Genomic DNA, 23563 nt, shown 5'->3' with positions numbered 1-23563 from the left:
TAATGCATTGTCATAACGAAAAATTTTAATAGACATGCCAAACTGAGTTTTTATTTCATTATAAAATTCTTTAAATACAGATAAAAACTCGGAACGATCCTTCAAAAGGCTAACTTCCCGGGTCCTTGACTCTTGTAGTCCAACTGAGGTTTTATCGGGAAATTGCTCATTTATTGTTACGCCCAAGGTGTTTGGTCTTGTATGTTATGCTAGAGATACTAAGTCTCCAGGCAAACTTGAACCTAGGGGGTTACATTGTATTTTCTTGGGTTATTCTCAAACCCAGAAGGGTTACAAGTGCTATCACCCCCATTCCCGCCGTACTATGGTCAGTATGGATGTTACTTTTCGTGAGACTGTTTTCAATTATTCTTCACCACCTCTTCAGGGGGGAGAGTTCTAGTGAAGATGTGTTGTCCTTTGAGGTTCCTCCTCTTGAGGCTGTTGTCCAGCCTCCTACGACTGCTGTCCAGCCACTTGAGGCTGCTGTCCAGCCTCTTACGGCTATTGCCCAGCCTCCTTTAACTGCTGCCCAATCTCCCTTGACTGCTGCCCAGCCCCCTCTGGCTGTTTCCCCCTCATCCAAAGGGAGTCCTTTACAGGGGGAGACCATGGGAAAGAGTATTGTTGATGTTCCTATTCAGGGGGAGCTGACTCCTGTCCAGAGAACTATTGGTGAGTTTCAGAAGAAGATTGACAACTCCAATATGATCACCTATAAACATAGTTCAAAATCTCGCGAAATCTCGATCGAGATTTCGGATATTTTGAGCTGCTCGAAACGAAATGCTACTTCGAATCGAAAAAATACAATATCTCGAACGAAATTCTCAAAATTTCGTGACATCTCGAGATTTTGGAGATTTCGAATTTTTCGTCAAACCCCTTATATAAAAGACCACATTTCGTCAGTCTCAGTCGAAACAAGACTCCAAAACAGCTCTGGTTTTTTGGTTTTTGCTTGGTTTTTGCTCATTTCTTCTCCATTCTTCCACTTCCCATTTGAATCCTTGCCACATCTACACCGGAACCACTTGGAAAACACAAGATTCAAACTTCTTAGCACATCTGTGAAGCCTTTCCACTATTCCAGGTAAAACCATATTCTCAAAATTGATTTTTTTTAGGGAAATGCATGATCAATATGTTTGTTTGTGATGAAATAAATATATGTTAGACACCGGAAGCCGATCTACAACTTCACGGTGTTGAAAACACCATTTTGGGTGACTATTTTTCCAAAACACCATTTTGGGTGACTATTTTTCCAATTTGAACATTTAAATGTGTTTATATAGCCTAAAATAGGGTTTCCATGAAGCTTCAGGCCTTAACTTGGCCTAAAACCCACCGAAATGACCTACCAAAACATACCAGAAAAATACAATATTTCGACCGAAATATCCAAAATTTTGAATATTTCGGATATTTCGGTCAGCCCGAAATACCGAAACGAAACGAGTTCTCGAACAATGCCTATAAAAGGGGAAGCACCAAAAGGGGGCAACTTAAATCCACTGTAGCACCAATACCTATCCAGTTGCCGGCTCAAGATCCAGATTCTTCCTCTCCTGGTAAGCCCTCTTCCTCTAACCTACCTATTGCTCATCGCAAAGGTACTAGGACTTGCACTCTGCATCCCATATCTCGTTTTGTTTCTTATAGTTCTCTTTCTCCTTTTTTTCGTGCATTTGTATCTTCTCTTTCTTCTATTTCCATTCCTAAAAATTGGCAGGAAACATCTACAAATGGAAAGTGGAAGGCAGAAATGTTGGAAGAAATGAGAGTACTACACAAAAATAATACGAGGGATCTTGTGGCTCTTCCTCCAGGGAAAAAACCAGTTGGATGTAAATGGGTCTTTGTAGTCAAACAGAAGGCAGATGGGACAGTGGATCGATATAAGGCACGACTGGTTGCAAAGGGGTTCACTCAAACTCATGGAGTTGACTATCGGGAGACATTTGCACCAGTGGCGAAACTCAACACTGCAAGGGTGTTATTATCTTATGTTGCAAATCTTGGGTGGGATCTTCAGCAGTTGGATATAAAGAATGCCTTCCTCCATGGGGAGCTTGAGGAAGAGGTATACATGGATGTTCCACCAGGTTTCTTTGATGACATGACCAGGAGCAAGGTCTGCAAATTGAAGTGTGCTCTTTATGGTTTGAAGCAGTCACCTAGAGCCTGGTTTGGCAGGTTTCACAAGGCTAAGATTTCAGCAGGACATAAGCAATGCAATGCTGATCGCACTTTGTTCATCAGACGAGTTGGTGACAAAGTAACTATTCTCATAGTCTATGTGGATGATATTGTGGTCACTGATAATGATGGTGATGCTATCAAGAAATTGAAGCACTTCCTTGGCCGTGAGTTTGAAGTAAAGGATTTGGGGACTCTAAAATATTTTCTAGGGATAGAAGCCGGACTCATCTGTGTTCTCTTTGTGAAGTATGCTGATCAATAGGCCGATGTGTTCACCAAGGGACTAAGTGGCAAAGTGTTTCTTCCTATATTAGTCAAGTTGGGCATGCACGACATATATGCTCCAACTTGAGGGGGAGTGTTGGATTATATGGGCCAGAATACCGTGGGGGGTATTCTGGACCTTTTATACTGTTTTATTCTTATGTTACTGTTTTATTCCTATGTGGGTTTAGTCCCACATTGTTTACTTGTAATTTTGTCCTCTATTCTCATTAATATAAATTAGGAGCTTGGGGTGATCATTAATAATCCAAGCTTCCAAGCTTTACTCTAGTTTTATTCCTGTTAACAGAGACAATCCTACTTTCTAAATATGGAAAATTGAAATTAGAAACTATATCTAGTTAACTAGCTATTACATGGAAATAGAAAGTAAATCAGCTTCTATTCTCCTTTGCATGCCAGCTGTTAGTCCCTGGGTCCCACAAAATGTTCTAGAAGTTTTCTTCCGTAAGTAACAAAATCTCTACACATAATCTAAGCTGCCCACAAAACTGCTCATGTGAACAGTAACTCATGGACTGTCCACTTGAACAGTAAATTTTACTGAATTCAAGTTTGGTCCTTTTCTGCTTCATGTGTCGATCTACATCATATGGTTAGAACATAAAGTCTAACCTTGGGCTCTCCTTTTCTCCCCTACATTCTCTCACGTGAACAGTAAATCGTGAACAGTAAATTTTAATGAATTCAAGTTTTATCCTTTTCTGCTTCATGCGTCGATCTACATCATACGGTTAGAACAAAAAGTCTACCCGTGGGCTCTCCTTTTATCCCCAACATTAGCTCTCCTCTTCTTCTTCTTGAATAAACATATGAAGAGAAACTTCTGAACCAGCAATGTCACCTGGAGGTTTTGAATCACCCATGGTAGAGATATAATTGCCACAACAGAGTAAAGGGAGAAGAACTTCTGAACCAGCACCAATATATTGAAAGATATGTTAAAAAAAAAAAGGCAATCACCAACAATAACAAGCACAATACAGACACCGCAGGTGATAAGGAAACAGATTTTTATCTAAACATCTAGTAAGATAACGTCAACTGATCAGATCTAAAAAAGGCCTTGGTTGATCACTTGATTAAAAGGATAGAAGATCATATTAAAAAAGATGGACATTCCCTTTGTGTTCTATTGAGTAGATTTGGGACGCCATTACTTTTGAGGTTAGAAACAAAACTCTCCCCAATTGTACAGTGTGCCTTGATTCTATCAGAAATAGGCATCTTGCCTATTCTTGGGATCTTCCGCTTATTTCTCCCCCTTAGTTTTGTTGTATCATCTTTTGTTCTTTGTTTCTTCCCCCCCCCCCCTCCAGCTTGTTTTCTTGTATCTCCCTCTTTATTTGGATGTATTTTCGTCCCCATCCCCCTCTTGTTTTCTTGTAACCCCTCTTTAGTTGGCTGTATTTTTGTCTCCCTCCTGGTTTTTGTTGTATCCCCCTTTTGATGGCTGTTCTTGGCTCCTTTAGTTGGGGGTTTTTCCCTTGACTAGCCCTTGTGGCTTGATGGTTGTATCTGTTTTTTTTTCTTTTTCTCTTAACAAATTTTCCATCCACCCAACAAAAAAAACTGTTATCAAAGTTGTAGGTCAATCCAATGGATGGAATACAAGATACAGCAATTTCATATTTGGAATGGGATTACTGATAACATAGAAACTGAGTAACAGATCATACGAACTGCAGAAGTATCCCTATGCCATAGGAAAAAGAAACATACCAACTGCAGATAACAACCCATCACAGATTATACTAGTTCATACCATAGAAAACAACCCATTGCAGAGAAGAAAAATACCAACGGCAGGGAGAAAAACTAGATCAGACTATTGAAAAGTTTGATCTAACTAGTAACCTGGTCGAAGGTGAGAGTGTATGGGATAGACAACTCTGCAAATTTTGATCATGATCCACCGGTGTGATTCATAGATAAGGATTCAGTAATTGCAAATATCAAGATATGTTCCTTCTTCCTTGCCTGGAGAACCCTTAACCTTTGCCTCCCAACCCAAGCCTTCCTCTCTCACCGAAGAATCCATGTCCCCCTTCTTGTATTTTCTGTTGGAATGGTATCGAAGACATTGACCACCTTTTTTTCGCTCGCCCCTTTTCCTTGACCATCTGGAAAAAAGCCCTTTCGTTTATCTGGTCTCGCAGCAAGAGACACCTACCCTTCGCTCGAGAGTGGCTCTGGCTGATCATGACTTTCCCTGGCTGCACTATCTGCGACACTATAGGCAAGCTTGTGTTTGGCGCAACTCTTTACCACATTCGGGTGGAGAGGAACCTTAGGAGATGGACCTCCAACTCTCACCCCTTTGACTTGATTTGGAAAGCCATCTTTTGGGATGTCTCCTCTAAGCTTAGTTTTCTGCCTCATCAGGCTTTTTTGGATTCCCCAAGGAACAGGCATATTGTTGTATCCTGGGGTTTAGATAGTGCTCTTTTGCAGTCCCCATTCCCCCCCCCCCCCCTTTAGTTGGGTCTGGGGCCTCTCTCCCCCCCTTCCCCCCTTCTCTCCATCTCGCCCCCCTCGGGCTTTGGTAATACAATTTTTATTGACCAAAAAAAAAAGGTGTTCCTTGAATACACTCAAAACATATACACTACGGTTTTTAGTCTTGATTATGTCATGAGAAAGGCTATCGGATAGGAAGGAAAGAGTCCAATCCCCATTAGTATCAATACTTCTTATTTAGAAAGAAATAATATTTGTATGTACAAGAAACACCCACAACTTTAAGTGTATTTACACAAGTCTAAAATAAGAAGATAAAATTACAAAAGTACCCCCTGCAGTATAATACCATTACTAGTACTCAAGGCTTTATTTCAGAACTTATTCCAAAACTAGAAGCTACAAACTTTCAAAATTCCTAATAAATTGAAGACTTGAAGAGATTTTAAAAAAAAAACAAAGGAAAGTTCCATATTTAAAAATAGAAATTCTTCTAAGATTGAAATTGCTACAGCTGCGACCAATTTGAAATGCCTATAGCTGTGAACAGAAAAAAGGCTTCTAGAATCATCTATCTAACAAAATATAAACCAATAGGGAAAAAGAACTCTGTGGGGGAACGTGCGCAATGCGCCCAGACACAGAAGGGGGCGAAATGACCACCCTGCCCCCATGAAATCTGAAATACCGCCCCCATACTTCTTTCCGTACGCGGTCCCATTGGCCCCCATGCGCATGCAAGAGCCATGCTCCCCCATAGGAAACACTTCCCCAAACCAAGAAAATGGTCTGTCTTACTTTATCCAAATTTCTTCATGCTTACAAGCACCATACGTGATGCGGAGCTATTGAACACGACATAAAAATACGAATATTAAAAATGGCTTTTGAACATGACATATAAATACAAAATATTAAGATTTTTATAAAAAAAGGGCGTACCCATTGCACGAGGCTCCTGCCACTGCAGGGTCTGGGGAGGGTCATAATGTACACAGCCTTACCCCAGCTTCGCAGAGAGGCTGTTTCCAGATTTTTATAAAAACCTACTGGCATATATTAATCCTTTCTTCGTAACTTGATCATATCAGCTGAGACAACAGACATGAAAAACTGGAAATGGTGACAACCAAAGGAAAATACAAGTAGAAAGAGGGTATCTATAGAAAATGGAACTGCAGCAAGTACTCTGACACTTGCACCCATTTCAAAAGATACTGACAAGCCTAAAAATGTAATGTGTTGTGTCGTTTGGAATAAAGTGAAAATGATTAATAGATGATTTGCAGTAGACTTAAGAATGACTTATGGTGCACCAAGATGTATGGATACATAATTTACAATGGAGAAATGTATTTATCTATGAAATACATAACTGCAGTAATAAATTGACAACCTGATGAGATTCCAGCTGCTGAACCCGCAGCCACAAGAGAAAGCCTTCTTTCACTACTGCTCTCAAACAAATTACTGACCCCCTTGCCTATAGATGCACCAATTTCAACACTGGGACCTTCTGGTCCCAATGAATTCCCTGTCCCAAGGGTGGCAGAAGCCGCCACAGCTTTCAAAAATGGTCTCAACACAGCCTTCAAATGACTCGACAGAATTTCTTCTGAAGGGATGTCAAGAGCTTCTACTATATTGTTCAACAAGCTTACAATCACACCTCCACAAACAGGTACCAATATTACTGGTTTCCAAATTTTTTCAATAGGCTCCTCCCTCAACCATGAAGCACCATGAGAAGGAATCCCATCCCAGAAAAAGTCCCGTATGTTATGCACCTACAGTAATGAATGAAATTTTGTGAGTTCAAAGGCAGTGGTGAGCTTGTAAAAGTCCAAAATACATAGTCTGCAAGTCAAACAACATGCTAATTAGGCACCATATTCAATTGGCCTCCTCATATCTATCATCACCCTGAACCCTGATACTTTTCTTTACCCAAGATCAGTCCAGGGTCCTGGGCACAAGGTAAGAAATTAATACAACAACAACAACTCAACCTTATCCCAACTTAATGGGGTCGGTTACATGGATCCCAACAAAACAAAATAGGGAAAACAGAGTTCGAACCTAAAAGGGGAAGAAAATATGGAAAGGAGGGATGGGAAAGAGGTTAGAAATGAAGAAAAGCCCAGCACGTCAGGAGATTCTCAACTACATGCGGTCTGCAACATGGATCCTTACCCTCCAATAGGCTCTGTCCGAGGTCATACTTGATACAAGACCTAGACTATGCATGTCCTTCCTCACCACTTCTCCTATGGTCATTTTAGGTTTGCCCCTAGCTCTTTTAGCTCCTTCAATCGGAATCATATCACTCCTTAGTGGGGCATCCCTAGGCCTCCATTGAATATGACCATACCACATTAAACGACTCTCTCGGAGCTTGTCACTGATCAAGGTAACTCCCAAGTCCGCTCTTATATGTTCATTTTGTACTTTATCCTTCCTTATTTTTCCACACATCCATCTTAACATCCTCATCTCTGCCACACAAAGCTTCTCAATATGACACTTCTTAACTGCCTAGCATTCTACCCCATACATCATAGCCAGTCAAACAACGGTCCTATAGAACTTTCCTTTAAGCTTTAAAGGAATACGTCGATCACATATCACTCCAGACGCACCTCTCCACTTCAACCATCCCACTTTAATTATCTATGAGACATCATCTTCTGTGCCACCTTCCTTATTAATGATTGACCCGAAATATCTAAAAGTCACTTTGTGGTATCTCTCTTTCCTCAATTCGCACGATGTCAGTATCCATCATAGTGTGACTGAAATTACACATCAAATACTCTGTCTTTGTTCTACTAATCTTAAAACCTCTTGTTTCCAGGGTTGATCTTAGCTCTAATTTAGCGTTAATCCCTGCTTTTGTCTCATTCCACCAAAACGATATCATTGGCAAAGAGCATACACCATAGGACCTTGTCTTGAATGCTCTTGGTTGGGTCGTCCATTACAAGCGCAAAAAGATAAGGTCTTAAGGCTGATCCCTAATGGAACCCAATCGTAATTGGGAATTCCTTGCTCTAACCTCCAACAGGGTCAGGGCAAGGAATTCCCAATTGGAATCCTTCTTGCTATCTCTATATCTTTCCATGAGCCTCCTCAATAAGTAGATAGCTTTAGTCACGGATGTGCCAGGCATGAAGCCAAATGGGTCCACCGAGATATGGGTCTCTTCTCAAACAAGCTTCAATAACCTTCTCCCAAAGTTTCATAGTGTGGCTCATAAGCTTAATGCTTCTATAGTTATTGCAGCTTTGGATATCACATTTATTCTTGTAGATCGGTACTACAATGCTTCTCCTCTATTCATTTGGCATCTTCCTTGTGTTCATAATCCTGTTAAATAGATTGGTTAACCAATAAACCCCACAACTTCCAAGGGTTTTCCACACGTCTATCGGAATTTCATCTGGGCCTGGAGCTGGAGTCTTGTCTGTTTTCATCTTTCTTAAGGCTTCTTTAACTTTCGTCACACTAATCTTTCTTACATATATATGTCGTGTGATGTCTTGAGGAGAGATGTAAATGTCTGGATCATTTCTACTCAACCTATCTCCATTTAGAAGGTCACAGACATACTCATCCCATCTCTTCACTATGTCCTCATCCCTTACCAACACTCATCCATCCTCACTCTTGATGCACCTCACCTAATCGAAATCTCTAATCTTCCTTTCTCTCATCTTAGCTATCTTAAATATAGTTTTTTCCCCTTCTTCAATGCTTAGGTTGGTATAAAGATCCTACATCAAATATAAATGGAAAAGGGAAATATAGAACGTGTTTGTTGGACTGCTGGGCTAATTGGGCTTTCTGGAGGTCCACTATAAAATCTTCAACATCAAGATCATAAGGGTGATCCAAGTGATGAACAATCGAGGGAGATTTATGCTAGAAACCCTAACCCAATAGAATCTCTGATCAATTGAGAAAACAACAATCAGCTCATAATCCACCCCAAAAAAAAATCACCTCATAACTTGTTTTGAAAGAACACAGAATTTATCAACAACACAAAATGTTGGCAAGCATCAAGAGAAGAAATTGAAGGTACTAATCAATGGTGAAACATCAAATTTGGAGGATGGAGGGTATTATGAGAGGAAGGAAAACAGTAAGACAAGTTAGGCAAGGCCCCATGCAACAACTACATCCAAATCATGTCAAACCAGCTTTTAATTGTGGTCATTGTAATAGTGTTGAAAATCAATTTATCTTTCTCGAATACTTTAGAGTAATAGATGAAAGTCTAAAGTCCAAGCTGTGCAATGTTAAGCTGCATGGGCCAAACCGGTTCATGCTCACTCCATCCCATCCTTTGCCAGGAAGCTATGCAATGTTAAGATTGCACTTAAAACTTGGAACTCTGATTCCTTTGGAAATATTACCTTATTGGTTGCTGATTGCAGGTCCAAGCTATTTGACATTCAGATAAGGCTCCAATCAGACACTCTCAATGCCCCTTTGACTGAAGAAGAGAAGCTTACCTGTTCCACTATTTGCTCCCTTGATAATCAAGAGGAGAGCTTCTTAAGGCAAAAATTTAGGGTCAATTTATCGGAGCTTGGAGATGCCAATACTTCTTACTTTCACATATCCATGAAAACTAGAACCAACATCAACTCAATCCTCTTGTTCTTCACTCCTGATGGTTCCCTCCTTACCTCGGTCAATGGTATCAAAGAAGCAGTTAGATACATTAAACAGTTGTTTTGCCTTTCTATGATTGCTCCTATGGATCCATTCCCTGAGGGCATGCTCAACAAATTCATTCCCAGCTCCCTTCAGACAATTCCATCAGAAGAAGAGATTCTTGCAGCTATTCTATCTCATAAGTCTAACAAAGCCCCTGGTCTTGATGGGTTTAATACAGATTCTTCTCCTCCTGCTGGGATATTATCAAAGTGGACCTCACCAAAGCCCTACACAGTTTCTACTTCAATCCCAGCCAAATCAAAGGTATCAACCAAAACTTCCTCTACCTTATCCTTAAGAAGCAAGGTGTCTCCTCCATGTCAGACTTTAGACACATCTCCCTGTGCAAAATCCTATACAAGTTCATTGCCAGAGTGCTTGCCAACCGGATCAAGTTGGTGGTGGACTCCCTAGACAGTGATAATCAATCAGCCTTCATCTCTGGTAGAAGTATATCAGACAACATTCTTCCGCAATGAGCTAGTTCATGGTTTTGACAAAAAAGGGCATTTTTCCGCTGCCGTCATTAAAATAGACCTCCACAAAGCCTTAGATTCCTTGAGATGGGACTACATTGTCGGTGCCATGAATAGGATGGGCATCCCTTCTATGTTTGTCAACTAGATTTATCATTGCATCTCCACCCCTCAGTTCACGCTGTTTGTTAATGGTAGTCCGGCTGGTTTTTTCTCCTCTTCGGTTGGTAAAAGACAAGGCTGCCCCCTGTCTCCTCTCATTTTCACCCTTGCCATGGAAGTACTTTCTAGAAAGCTTCAATGTAAGATGGACCAGCAGCTCATCTCTACCATGCCCAAGTTTAAGAATCTCAAGATCTCCGATTCGTTAACGATCTCATGATCTTCTCCGAGGATAACCCCCTCTCGATTAAGACTATTATGGCATGTTTAATTCAATTCGAAAGGTGGTCTGGTCTCCGAATAAATCCTCGGAAATCTCCATTGTTTTTGGCAGGCCTATCTGATGCTGACATGTGTTCCATCCAAGAGAAAATCTCCTTCCCCCTTGGTCGCCTTTGATGTAGGACAAAACATGAAGAAAAAGAGGCCAAAACACTGTCCACGTGAACAGTGTCACAGCCCCTTGATTTGGCTTGGTGAGAATATTCCTAGAAGAATCGTGGGGCAGATCAGTCTTTAATTATTAGCTACTTCAAGTCTCTAAGTGAAGGGCATTATTGTCAATTTTTATTGACAGATTTTGAGACTTCAAGTGCTGCCCAATATTATCCTTGGCGGGGACCACATTAAGATTTTTGGCTATCACCTTGGAGGAGTGAAGATTTTATTATGTTGCTATTTTATTTCAGTCCCAGCTATTTAGAGTAGTTTCTATTTTTATGTTACTAGCGTATCTTAAGTTTCTATTTCTTCTTACTTGAGGTACAAGTATAGCCCTCTTTATATTGTAATGGCTGTTAATGCCTCCCCCACGATTAACATAGATTGAATAAAAATTTGCTTGCTGCAAGTATGATTGCTTCTCAAGTATGTTTGACTTGAAGGGCTGAAGGAGCCTGGCTGGGAGAGCCAAATCCATCTATCCCAACCTTTTAATTTCTATCTTCTCCATCTTCTTTGTCCAACATCAATTCCTGAGTGCTGCTGTAACATTGCAACTGCTCCAACCATTGAGAAGACCATTCGGGTGTTGTTGCTGCTGCTGTTGCTGGAGATCATCACTCCAGGCTGGAGCAAGCTGTTTCTCATTGTGGTTGCTGCTGTTGAGTGTATCATCGATTGAAGCTGCTGCTGCACCTCTGCAACTCCTCTGGCTGTAACTTTCTAATTCCATAACACCCCCAAACCTTCACCAACCCTGCTGGGTTTTGAAACACAGTTTCTCCCTACCATTCCCTCCACTCGATTTTCACTTCCACCTCATTCCGCAGCCTGAAACCTCCAAATTCCACTTACTTTCTATTTTCATTCTCCTTCCATCTCCACTTTTAACCATCAGAATTGACCCAAAATTGCAGACCAAGCTTCAGTCACTGAGTCCAACACTCGGCTACTGTTGGAGTCCTAGAACAGCACTGTTTTAGAGGGTTTATCATAACCTTCTATTTAGGTGTTTCACTGATATCTCCAAATCAGGCCATCAGAACTGAACCAAATTTGGAGTCAAGGTTCCCCTTAACATCATCTACACTCGATCCAAGTTGGGTGATCATCACTTGCCTGGTTTGGCTAGAAACCCTAACTTTCTAATTTTGAGTTTGTTCTTATTTCAAATTTCTGTGGGTTTTTGGGACTAGTATTCTAGTCTTACATTAGCCTTCCCGTCAAATACTTCGTCTTACCTCTTATCCTTGCTAAGCTGACTGCTCACCACTGCACTCCCATTTTGGATCTCATGCGCAAGAGACTCCAACTTTGGAAGAGCAAGCTTCTATTTTATGACGAGCATCTGGAATTGGTTAGATCAGTCCTTCAATCGTCTTACATTTACTGGTCAGGTATCTTTGGGTTGCTCCAGTCTACTATCAAGGAGCTGGAATCTCTTATGTGTTCTTTCTTTGGAAAGGCTCAGAAGCTACTACATTCCTCCACCCTATCAGTTGGGCTTTGGTGTGTCTCCCTTGAGAAAGAGGTTTGGGCTTGAGAAGAATCAAAGAGGTCAACATGACCGGCATCCTCAAATTGATCTGTAAATTAGTGGCCAAGTAAAAAAGTATTTGGGTGGATTGGATATATGCAGGGCTACTTCAAAATGACTCTATTTGGACTGTTGTTCCTAAATGCTTCTTGGTACCGTTGTTGATGTAGGTCAAAACGTGAAGAAGAAAATACCAAAACACTGTTCACGTGAACAGTGTACAGCCCCATATTTGCCTTGGTGGGAATATTACTAGGAGATCCTGCGGGGCCCAAGACCAGATTACATGAAGGCTCTATTAGAGGAGTCAATTTTGTCTATGCAAGGGGGCATAATTGTCTATTATTACAAGTCTTTTAAGTGGGGCATAATTGTGTTTTGTCTTAAGTCTTTTAAAGCCTATATGCTGGGACAATGGAGCTATTTTAAAAGATGGGGACCACAAGTACAGAGAGCCAGCAGCAGCACTCAAGTCACTTAAGAAGTGGGGTCCACAAGGAATCAGCTGCAGCATCTTTAAAGACTTCTAAAAGATTTGGGACTCCAATTAGTTTATATTTTCTATAGGACCTAGTTTCTATTTTAGAATCCTAGCTGAGTTAGAATTTCTATTCTAGACACTTTCTAAATTTATGAGTCCTAGTTTCTATTTTTTAGTTTCTAATTTTAGAACATTGTCAACTTAAGATTCTAAATTTCAACTTAAGGAGCAAGATATTACTCCCTATTTATATGTAAGGCTTTTAGAAGTCAATCACATGATTAATGAAGTTGAATTGAGATTGCTTTTGTGCAAACATCATCCTGGTGAGAGGCTGAAAGGCTGGTGAGAGCCTGGCTGAGAGAGCCGGAACCCTATCCCCCTATCCATCTATCCTTCTTATCTCTTCTTCAATCGACTCCCCTTCCTCTCTCTACTTCTATTATGTTTCTCTGTCTGAATCTCTGCAACCGTGGCCATCCTTGTTGAGTCTGAGACTGCTGCAAGCCCCCAACAATCCAAACTGCTACTGGAGGTTTCCCTTGCTGATTATGAAAGTCTTGCAGGTCTGCGGATAGATCACCTTCTAATTTCAGAGCTGCAGTTTTGTGTCTCTCCTTCTCAACAATCTGAGACCTATTGTGATGCTGTTTTGAGACTCAATCCATCCCCCCCCCCCAAAGGTCTACAGTCGAGTATTCTGTTAGCCTTATTTGTGCTCTGCTGGTACAAAAGCCAATAGTCTGTGCCATCGGCTAGGGTTATTGGAGGTCCTTTGCTGCTGTAACCACTTATCATCGATCCTTCTGTAGAGTGGTTCTTACTTAAACCTCTTCTACATTAGTTGTTGGGATCGTTACTGCTAAGATTGAGGAGGGTGCCTCCACTAGACTCTGACTCGACCATTGGCATCCTTTGGGCGTCCTCCTTTAGTTGGCTCCAGAGTGATTTACAGTGAGGTCCTTCACAGACTCTCCGTAATGACAGACATTAATATTATCCATCATGACAATTGCCCCACCCCCCAACTCCCTTCCTCTCAATTGACTGCAATTTGGAGTATCCGTCCATCCCAAGAAGGCCTCCAGGTTCAGGTGATATCACTATTTGGGCTCCATCTTCTACGGGTCTTTTCAGTTCAAAGTCGGCCTGGGACCTCATCAGATCTGAGTGCCCATTTCCCCTTGGCATAAGCTAGTTTGGTTCAAGGGCCATATCCCTCATCACAGCTTCTGTGTCTGGAGAGCCCTCACTAACTGCCTCCCAACGCAGTCTTTTCTCATCCAGAGGCAGATCTCAGTCTCCCCTACATGCTGCCATTGTTGGAATGACTCTACATGCGTTGATCATCTTCTCTTCGAGTGTCCCTTGTCTTCTTCAATTTGGTCAGGGGTCTTGAATAAACGTTGGCCTAGGAGGAGAAGAATTCTTCCCTTCCAGAGCGAGTGGATTTGGCTGGACATGTCCTTTATGGGAAAGTCTATATGTGATATGATTGGGAAACTTGTCTTTGGAGCGGCCATATCTCATATTTGAATGGAACACAATCTCATGAGATGGACCTCCGACTCAAGATCTTTCCGTCAGATTTTGGACTTCATCTTTTTTGAAGTCAAAAGCAAAGTTTCAGGGGTATCCCTTTGTTGTGTTAGCTCCCAGAGGAACAAACATATTATTGTCTTCTGGGGCTTTCCCTCCTCCTTGCTTTTCACCCCCATCCTCCCCCCCCCCCCTTGAGGGGTGTAGTTTGGGCCTTGTATTGCAATTTGTTCCTTTTTCTCTTGCCCCCTATTGGGTGTTTCCCTGTATTTTCTCTTCTTTGGTAAAGAATATTTTTTCACCCAAAAAAAACTAGATGAAACTCAGACGCAAGTACAGAGGGTAATACCATGAGCAAACAAGAGACCAAGGAAGGAAATGGAGTAACAAACATTGTGGGCTTCAAGGTCCATTGATGGGTGCAAGTTAAAACGGGAGCAGAAGTGGTAGAATCTCCAGGGTATCTGTTAGTATTTAATAACATTTAAATGCCTGTGCTGGAATGCAAGGGCTGATTACCCCTCAGAAATGAAGGCTCATAAAAGAATAATGGAGACTTCACAAAGCGAACCCACTACTGTCACAGGAATCTAAGTACCAAATGATGGAGGGTATAAGCATTACAGACCAATGGGGAGGCATGATCTTAAATTCCAACTGACGGTGTAGTAGTGTGTGCAGTAGGTCTTTTTTGGACACTGATTTATCAGATGTCACTGATTCTATTTTGGTGGTTTTTCAGTGTCTACGGTGTGCCAAATCATGGATGATGGTCTTTCATAGATTCTCTGAAGTGCGTATGGGCCTTGCATGAGAAGCTCACTACAAGATCTTGGGATGAAGTACACATGCTTGGTAGAAGATGAATCATGTTTGATGGATTTGGAGAGCCGTAAACATCGTGTGTTAAATGGCATGGCGTGAAAAAAGGCCTGTTGCCGAATCAACAATAAAGAAATATAAGAGACAAGCTCTATCCTCATATTGTTAGATAGAGATACGAGCTACAATAGGAAATCAGTTTGAAACTAAAATCATATCGAACCTAATTATTGGAAAGGTTAGGAGAAAGCTAGCTTCAGGAAACATGGATTATTTAACCAAAAAAGGTAAGGTTACTCTGATTCACTCAAGATTATTGAACCTACCCACTTATATTCTCTCTCTTATATTCTACCCAAGCCAAGCCTCTGTTGCTGCTAAACTAGAAAAATTAAAAAGGGAATTCAGCCAGAATTACATTGAAGGGGACAATTTCTTAGATCTAGTGATCTACAAATAAGAAAATTAATTACAACACAAGTGGGTTTGACTTAGTTTTACACTACTTGATCTTGTAAACCTACCTGTTTTGTAATTATTTTTCTTATCTCGTAGATCTAGGAAATTGTCTCTAACATTTATCAGCGGGAGCAGGTCACTCCACCTACGGGAATGGGATTTGGGTACAAGGCCATTGCGGAAGATGAATCAAGCTCTCCTAAGTAAATGGTTGTTATCATGAATCCTATGGCACAAGCATTTGGAAGGGCATAGGAAAGGTAGAAAGCTTTCAGAAAAGCGTTGAAAATTAATAATGGCGGAGTAAATGTTTGAGACTATGGACTGGCACCTTGTCTGAGTATTAGAACTATTTCAAATTCCAGTTTTCAATGATGTGTAGCTTACCTATTTCACCTCCTCCCATGCCTGCATTTCTAACCATAGCTTCACCACTGTTTCCATCCAGCCTTACACTTCCTTTTGCCCCAAACTTTTTAAATTCTTTAATATGGGGTCCCCCCACCCCAACTTTCTCTCCTTTGTTAAAGATGTCTGGGCCAAGCCGGTTAACGCCCATTCTTCCCCCCTCATTTCCTTTTCCAGAAAGCTTTGAAATGCCAAATGTGCCCTTAAAACCTGGAACTCCTCATCTTTTGGGAATATCTCTCCCTTGGTTTCAGACTACCATGCTAGACTCCTTGATATCCAGTTGAGACTCCAATCTGACGGAGTCTCACATCCATAATGCCTCCGTTTCTAATGATGAAAAATCTATCTCCTATGAACTTTCTTCCTTGACCCAATAGGAGAGCTTCCTTCACCAAAAATCTAGAATCATGTGGTTGGAGCTTGGTGACTCTACCATTGAGTTTTTCCACAGGTCCTTGAAAGCTAGAACAAATATTAACTCTATTACTAAGCTTTTGGCCAGAGATGGCTCCTTCCTCTTCTCTGTTGAAGATATCAAGTCTGAGACTGTTGACTTCTTCAACCAGATTTTCAGGCCCTCTTCCTCTACCCTTCCCACTGCTATCCCCGATGGTCTCCTCAACAAATTCATTCCCTCTTCCCTTCTTCATCCCCTTCATGTCATCCCTTCTGAAGAGGAAATCCTCTTTGTTGTCCTCTCTTATAAGGCCAATAGAGCCCCTGGTATGGATGGTTTTGGTATGGGTTTTTTCCCCTCCTTTTAGGATATCATCAATCAGACTTCATCAAGGCCATGCAAAGTGTACAGCCAAGTGAAAGGGATCAACAAAACCTTTCGTAGCCACATCCCCAAAAATAAGGAGCCTCCTCTTTGACTGGTTTTCTTCCCATCTCCCTTTTTAACTTATTGTACAAGTTCGTTGCAAAAGTCCTCGCCAATCGGCTCAAGCTTGTGGTTGACCATCTTGTCAGGAACAATCAATCAGCTTTCATCCCTGGTAGAAGCATCTTTGACAACATTCTTCTTTGCAATGATCTCATTAGAGGCTTCTACCATAAAAATCTCTCTAGCTGCCCTTCTGAAAGTTGACATTCATAAAGCTTTCAACTCCTTGTCTTGGGACCATTATCAATGTCTTGCATAAGATTTCCTTCCCTCCTGCTTTTGTTAACTAGATCTATCATTGTATTTCTTCCCCCCGCTTCTCGGTGCTTATTAACGATAGTCTCGTGGGGGTTTTTTGCCTCCTTTATTGGCATTAGCTAAAGCTCCCCCTCTCCCATACCTTTTCACCCTTGCCCTCGGAATGCTTTCCAAAAGCATCCAATCTTGTATGGACCAACATCTCATTTCCCCCATGTCAAAATGTTAGACTCTAAAAATCTCCCATCTAGCCTTTGCTGATGATGTTTTTTTTTTTTTTTGGGTGAATAAGAAATTCATTACCAAAGAGGAAAAAAAATACAGGGCCCCATTGGGGGAGCAACAAAACAAAAAAAAGGGGAACCTATCCCTTACAGGGTAGAGCTGGAACCAACAAGAGAGATGGAAGGAAGGCCCCAGGAGACAACAATGAGTCTGTTCCTTGGGGTATCAAGACAAGTGGAAGGAGGGACAGATGATAATTTCGCCTTAATTTCAAAGGAAATGGAATCCCAAATCACCTGGTAAGACCTAGATTTGGTTGTCCATTTTCTGAAATTTCGCTCCATCCAAATATGATTTAGCGTAGCACAAAAAGCAAGCTTTCCAACCGTGTCACAAATAGAGGATCCTGCAAAAGTCATGTCGATCCAAATCCACTCGCGAGAGAAGGGCAGAATTCTTCTAGGGGCCGGCCAGCATTTTGCCAAGATGCCTTTCCAAATAGCTGTTGTGGTAGGGCACTCAAAAAAAAGATGATCCGAGTCTTCCACACTATTCCAGCAAAGGCAACAAGAGGTAGAAACTGGGATATGACAATGGCGCAGGAAAGCAAGGGTTGGAAGGCATTTGGAAAAGATCCTCCAAGCTGTGAAGTAGTGCCGAGGGATATGATGCTTGAACCATAGAAGCTTTCTCCAAGGAGCTAATTGGCCTTTATGGCGGATAAGGTCCCAAGCTGATCTAGAGAAGAAGGAGCTTAAATTGTTTGCCGACCAAGTAACACAATCGCCTCGGCCCAAAAGTCTCCTGGAAATAGAGGGGAGCTCATTCCAGAGGAGCAAAAGGTCAGGAGGGGACTAACCACCGTGATGACCGAGGATATCTGCAACCAAGGAGAGCTTATGAAGGCCAGAGGCATAAATGGTTCTCGGAGTAATCAGGTGAGAGAGAATCCCCCGCGGGTGCCAATGATCAAGCCAAAGATAGGACGACAAACCATCACCAATCTGAGAGTGAATATTGTGAAGAACTAGGTGTCGGAGGTCCATGATCTTGCGCCAGACCCAGGAAGAACCAGAGGAAGAAGAAGCCGTCCAGATGGAGTCCCGCCGCAGGGGGCCCGAGTACATCCAGTCAACCCAGATGCTTTTCTGCTTTGAGGCTATCTTCCAAATGAGCTTGATGATACCAGCCAGATTCACATCTTTGATCCTTCTTATGCCCAAGCCGCCCTCCTTCTTTGGAAGACACACAGCTGACTAGCTAATAGGATGCAAGAATCTAGAGGAATCATTACCCTTCTAGAGAAAGGAAGCCAAAAGAGTTTCCAATGACTTGATAGTAGCTTTGGGAAGACCAAAACAGCCAGACCAGTACATATAAGAAGATTCCAAGACTGATTTAATAAGGACCAATCTGCTTGCAAAAGAGAGGAGTCTTCCTTTCCACAGCTGAAGCCTTTTGCGGATGATATCAAGCATTGGGGAACAGTGATGAGCTGAGAGCCGAGCAGGAATCAAGGGAAGGCCCAGATATTTGACAGGCAGATGTCCCTCTTTGAACCCAGATCTGTTAATAAAAGCCACCTTTTCCAACTCAGAGACCCCAGCAAAGAATAATAAAGACTTTGCAGGGTTAATGCAGAGGCCTGAAAGGTCATGGAACTGCTGAAGACAGAGCAAAGCCGAATCCAGAGAAGAAATGGAAGCCTTTGAGAAGATCATCAGGTCGTCAGCAAAAGCAAAGTGTGTAAGCTTTAGGGCTTTACACTTGGGCAAAGGAGAAATGAAGTGCTGATCAGTGCTAATTTGAATTTTTCTGGAAAGGACTTCCACAGCCAAGGTAAACAAATAAGGGGAGAGGGGGCATCCTTGGCGAATCCCCACTGAAGCATCAAAATACCCCGCCGGGGTGCCATTGACTAAGACTGAGAACCTTGTGGAGGAGATGCAAGCCTGAATCCAGTTGACAAAGATAGCCGGGAAACCCATTAAAGTCATAACTTGCCGGATGAAATTCCACCTAAGAGAGTCAAAGGCCTTGTGGATATCAATCTTCAGAAGAATAGCAGGAGAGTGATTTTTCCTGTCAAAACCTCCGACAATGTCGTGGCAAAGAAGAATATTGTCCGAGATGTTTCTACCAGGGATGAAAGCAGATTGATTGTCACTAACAAGAAGGTCCACAACACTCTTAAGCCTCCAAGCAAGAATCTTGGCGATGAACTTGTAGAGCAGATTGTAAAGAGCAATGGGCCTAAAATCATTAATAGTGGCTGCTCCCTCCTTTTTGGGGATAAGGCAAAGAAAAGTATGATTTATCCCTTTGACCTGATTAGGGTTGAAGAAGAAGCTTACAATAGCTGCAATGAGGTCAAGCTTGATGATGTCCCAAGTAGCTAAGAAAAAGCCAATACTAAACCCATCTGGCCCCGGAGCACCCAACACTTTAAGGGAATGAATGGCTGCCACAATTTCATCTTCTTTGGGAATGGAGCTCAATGAATCAAAAGTTGCCAAGGGAATGAACTTGTTGAGCAAGTCAATCGGGATAGGAGTAGAGACCAACTGAGGGCTGCTAAATAAGTCCTTAAAATGCTGAACAGCCAATTACTTTATATGCTGGACTGTTGTAGCAGTAGAACTGTCTTGAGCTGTGAGTTTAACGATTGAGTTGTAGTTGACCCTGGCTTTCAAAGAGCGATGGAAATAAGCAGTATTAGAGTTTCCCAGGTCTAGCCATTTGGTTCTGGACTTCTGTTTGAGGAAGCTTTCTTCACTAGAAAGCAAGGAAGAGAGATCAGCTGAAAGCTCCTTTTCCTCAATAGCTAAGGCAGTGTTGAGGCAGTGTTGAAGTGATCAGCCTGCAACCGAGACTGAGTGAGAGCCAACTTTGCCTTGCAATCTTTAACCTGCTGGGGAATGTTACCAAAGGTGTTGGTATTCCAATCTTTAAGGGCAGCTTTGACATTTCTGAGCTTCTTGTAAAAAGCAATTAGGGGATTGGTAAAATCAAAAACAGGTTTGTTCCAAGCTTCTTGGACAGTGGGTAAGAAGGAAGGGTGAGGTATCCACATATCAAAAAATTTGAAGGGCTTGGGACCGAAAGAGGTGAGAGGCTGAATAGCAAGGGAAATGGGGGAATGGTCTGAAATATCAGGGTTGTCGAAAGAAGCATGGGAAGAGGGGAAAGCTGAAAGCCATTCCTCATTAATCAACACTTGATCCAATTTGCAGGAAATTCAATGATTACCAGCCCTTCTGTTGCTCCAGGTAAGGGGAAAACCAGACCACCTTAGGTCATTTACACCAATGTCTTCAATGCAATCATTGAAAGAATTGATTGCATCCAAATCCAAATGGTCACCTCCTTGCTTTTCATAACTGTACCTGATGACATTAAAGTCACCACCCAAACCCCAAGGATGAGGACCCAACTGGGCAGCAATAGAACGAAGATCAGTCCAAAGAGGGAGCCTTTGAGAGGGGGAATTGAGAGCATAAACCACAGTAAAGAAGAAAGAAAAGTGGCCCAGGCAATCAGAAAAAGAGAGATGGAGGAATTGGGAAGATGAGGAACATAGAGAGATGGATAATTTGCAGGGGTCCCAAAGCAGCCAAATTCAGCCATTTGGGTGGTGAAGGTAGTTTGAGAGAAAGGACCAACCAGGGGCTATGGAGTTTAGAATAATGCCAGAATTAGGCTCTTTTATATGGGTTTCTAAGAGACAGCAAAAATTGGCTTGGGAGGACTTAAGCCGAGAGCGCACAGCAGCCTGTTTTGAAGGGGAGTTCAGACCCCTGGTGTTCAACAAGAAGCCTTGGATCATTGAAAGAGAGGAGGAAGGGGCAGCAAAGGCTCAGTGAGTCTGGACAAGACAGACCTGGAGCGCGTTTCACTACGATAACTTCTGCGGTAAGAGCAGCCAAAGGGGGAGGTGGCCAGGTGGACCAATTTGGAAGGAGACCGAACAGAAGCAGAAACGGGTGAAGGGGTGAAGGAGGGTTATCATTCGGGTAAAAAGAAGGAAATAGGTTTGAGACCCGAAGACCCGATGCCCGAAACAGAGGATTTAAAGTTGAGGACTTAAGAGGAGGAGGGTCCAGCCCAGGTTCAAAGGAAACCAGGCCAGGCGAGAAAAGAGGGCCAGCGGGAGCCACGTCATGGGGAGAGTTGGTAGGGCCCACACCTGAAGGACAAAGAGAGCTCAAAACCAAGTCTTCGCAGACAGGTACATTCAAAACAGCGACCGAAGAGGGCGCGACCTGGAGAGTCGAGGGCACCAGGGGAGCAGCGCAGTTCGGAGGCAACAGAGGAGCAGCGCCAACAGGCAAAGAGTTGGTGGCATCAAAGCAGTTCGGCAGCAACAGAGGAGCAGCGCCAGACGCAGCGTCAGGAGAGACTAGTATGGGAGTCTCGACAAGGGTTATCTCTGACATCCTGGATCTACTACAAGGTAAAGCATCAAACTGGAGTTTTTCGGGGCACGAACCAAGATCAGAGTCTTCGTCAGCCTCATCAGCCAACGAAGCTGTTAGGGTCACAGGCAAGGGGCTGCTTTTCCGGCAGCAGAGAAGGCTCTTTGACTTGCCGAAGGTGATTCCGGTGCCGGATTCTGGAACGAAGCCTACCCCGAGAGACATGGCGAAAATCTCCAGCCTGACTGTGGTTCTCAAAGCCACCAATGTCCTCAGTAGGAGGAGCAGAAGGCAGGACTATCGGTTTTGGAGTGCAAAGAGAAGACCCATGGCCGAAAGTCCAATAGACTTCACAGTGGGGAGGCTTCCACTCGTAGTGGATCTCCTGCTCAAAAGAGTAATCATCGCCATCCTTCACCGTTATAAACGATGGGAGAGAGTCATGCGCTGAGACTTCGAAGCAGATTCTAGCATACGCCAATCTGTCCTTTCGCCTAGTTCTCACATCAGAGAAGAGAGGAGTGCCAATAACCGACCCAACAGAGCTGAGACCCTCAGTGCACCAAAAGTGAAGCGGCAACCCAGGGAGGGTGGCCCAAAGAGGAATGGAAGAAGGGTCCACTCGCCGGAGCTGAAGATGACGATGCCATTGTCGCAAGATGGGTTTCTTGCCAATGAGCCATGGGTCACCCTCCAGAGCACGGGATTTATCAGCGTCGCAGGAGAATTTGAACATGAAGAAACCGTTGTCCAAGAGAAAGGTTTCCAAGTTACCCCTGGCTCGCCATTGTTTGGTAAGAGAAGCTTTGACAGTATGGAAGCGGGGTTTGGAGCCGAGAAAATGCCCAACTAGGCAGTTCTCCCAGAGCTGGGCTTCAGCATCCAGGAAGTCCGAAGAACAGAGAGCAATTTTTTAAGAGCCGGAAGTTGCAGGGGCAACAAAATGCAAAGGAAGTCCATCGGAAGAAGGGCCAACCGCAGGTGAGAAGAGTCCAGACCAAGTAGAAGGCAAGAGATCAGGAGGGTCTAAGGGGGGGGAGGGAGGTGGAGATGGGGGAGGAGAAGGGGACAGAGCCGACATATTACAGGCGCAAGGGCAGAAGTAACAGAGTGCAGAGGGTAGCTTCGCCAAAAGAAGGGAAGAAGAGAGACTTCGTCATCGCTCTGTGATTTTACATCTGCTAATGATGTTATGATCTTCTCCAAAGCCGATATCTCTTCCCTAGAGGCCATTATGTCCTGTTTGCGACACTTTGAGGATATATCATGCCTCCGTGTTAACCACTCCAAATCCATCTTGTTCTTGGATGGGATCTTTGATGATGTCAAGTCCTCTTGGATTGATTTGTCTTAGTGCTCCTTGGGCTGTCTTCCGATCAAATAATTAGGTTTGTCTCCTGTCCCGGTTTACTGCTCATCAATGTTCCCCCATATTGGATCTCTTACACAAGAGGATCCTGCTTTGGAAAGGAAAGCTCCTCTCTTATGCCGGCCGCCTAGAGCTGATCAAATCTGTTCTTTAATCCTCCTATATCTACTAGTCCGGTATCTTTGGGCTGCTCCAATCCATCATTTCGAAGATGGAATCTCTCATGGGTGCCTTTTCTCTAGAAGGGTTGTGATGCCACCAAATTCGTGCACCCTATCAGTTGGACCTTTGTCTATCTCCCCAAAGACGAGGAGGGCCTTGGTTTGAGAAGATTTAAAGATGTTAATTATGCAGGAATCCTCAAATTTAATTGAAAGCTAGTGGCCTAAGGAAGCGTATTTGGGTTG

General features: G+C 42.8%; 1 protein-coding gene across 4 annotated transcripts in view; it reads right to left on the bottom strand.

Moving 5' to 3' along the window:
• Positions 1 to 23563, bottom strand: part of LOC122661555 (chloride channel protein CLC-e) — a 52688-nt gene that overhangs the window by 25164 nt on the left and 3961 nt on the right. For all 4 annotated transcript variants that reach the window (XM_043856979.1, XM_043856980.1, XM_043856981.1 and 1 more), the window contains exon 2: positions 6347 to 6737. In XM_043856979.1, coding sequence (XP_043712914.1) covers positions 6347 to 6737 — 391 coding nt within the window. The remainder of the gene's footprint in view (positions 1 to 6346; positions 6738 to 23563) is intronic.

The sequence above is a fragment of the Telopea speciosissima genome, chromosome 5, assembly GCF_018873765.1.
Source record: "Telopea speciosissima isolate NSW1024214 ecotype Mountain lineage chromosome 5, Tspe_v1, whole genome shotgun sequence".
Classification (NCBI taxonomy): domain Eukaryota; kingdom Viridiplantae; phylum Streptophyta; class Magnoliopsida; order Proteales; family Proteaceae; genus Telopea; species Telopea speciosissima.
This window is presented reverse-complemented; position numbering and strand designations above follow the sequence as displayed.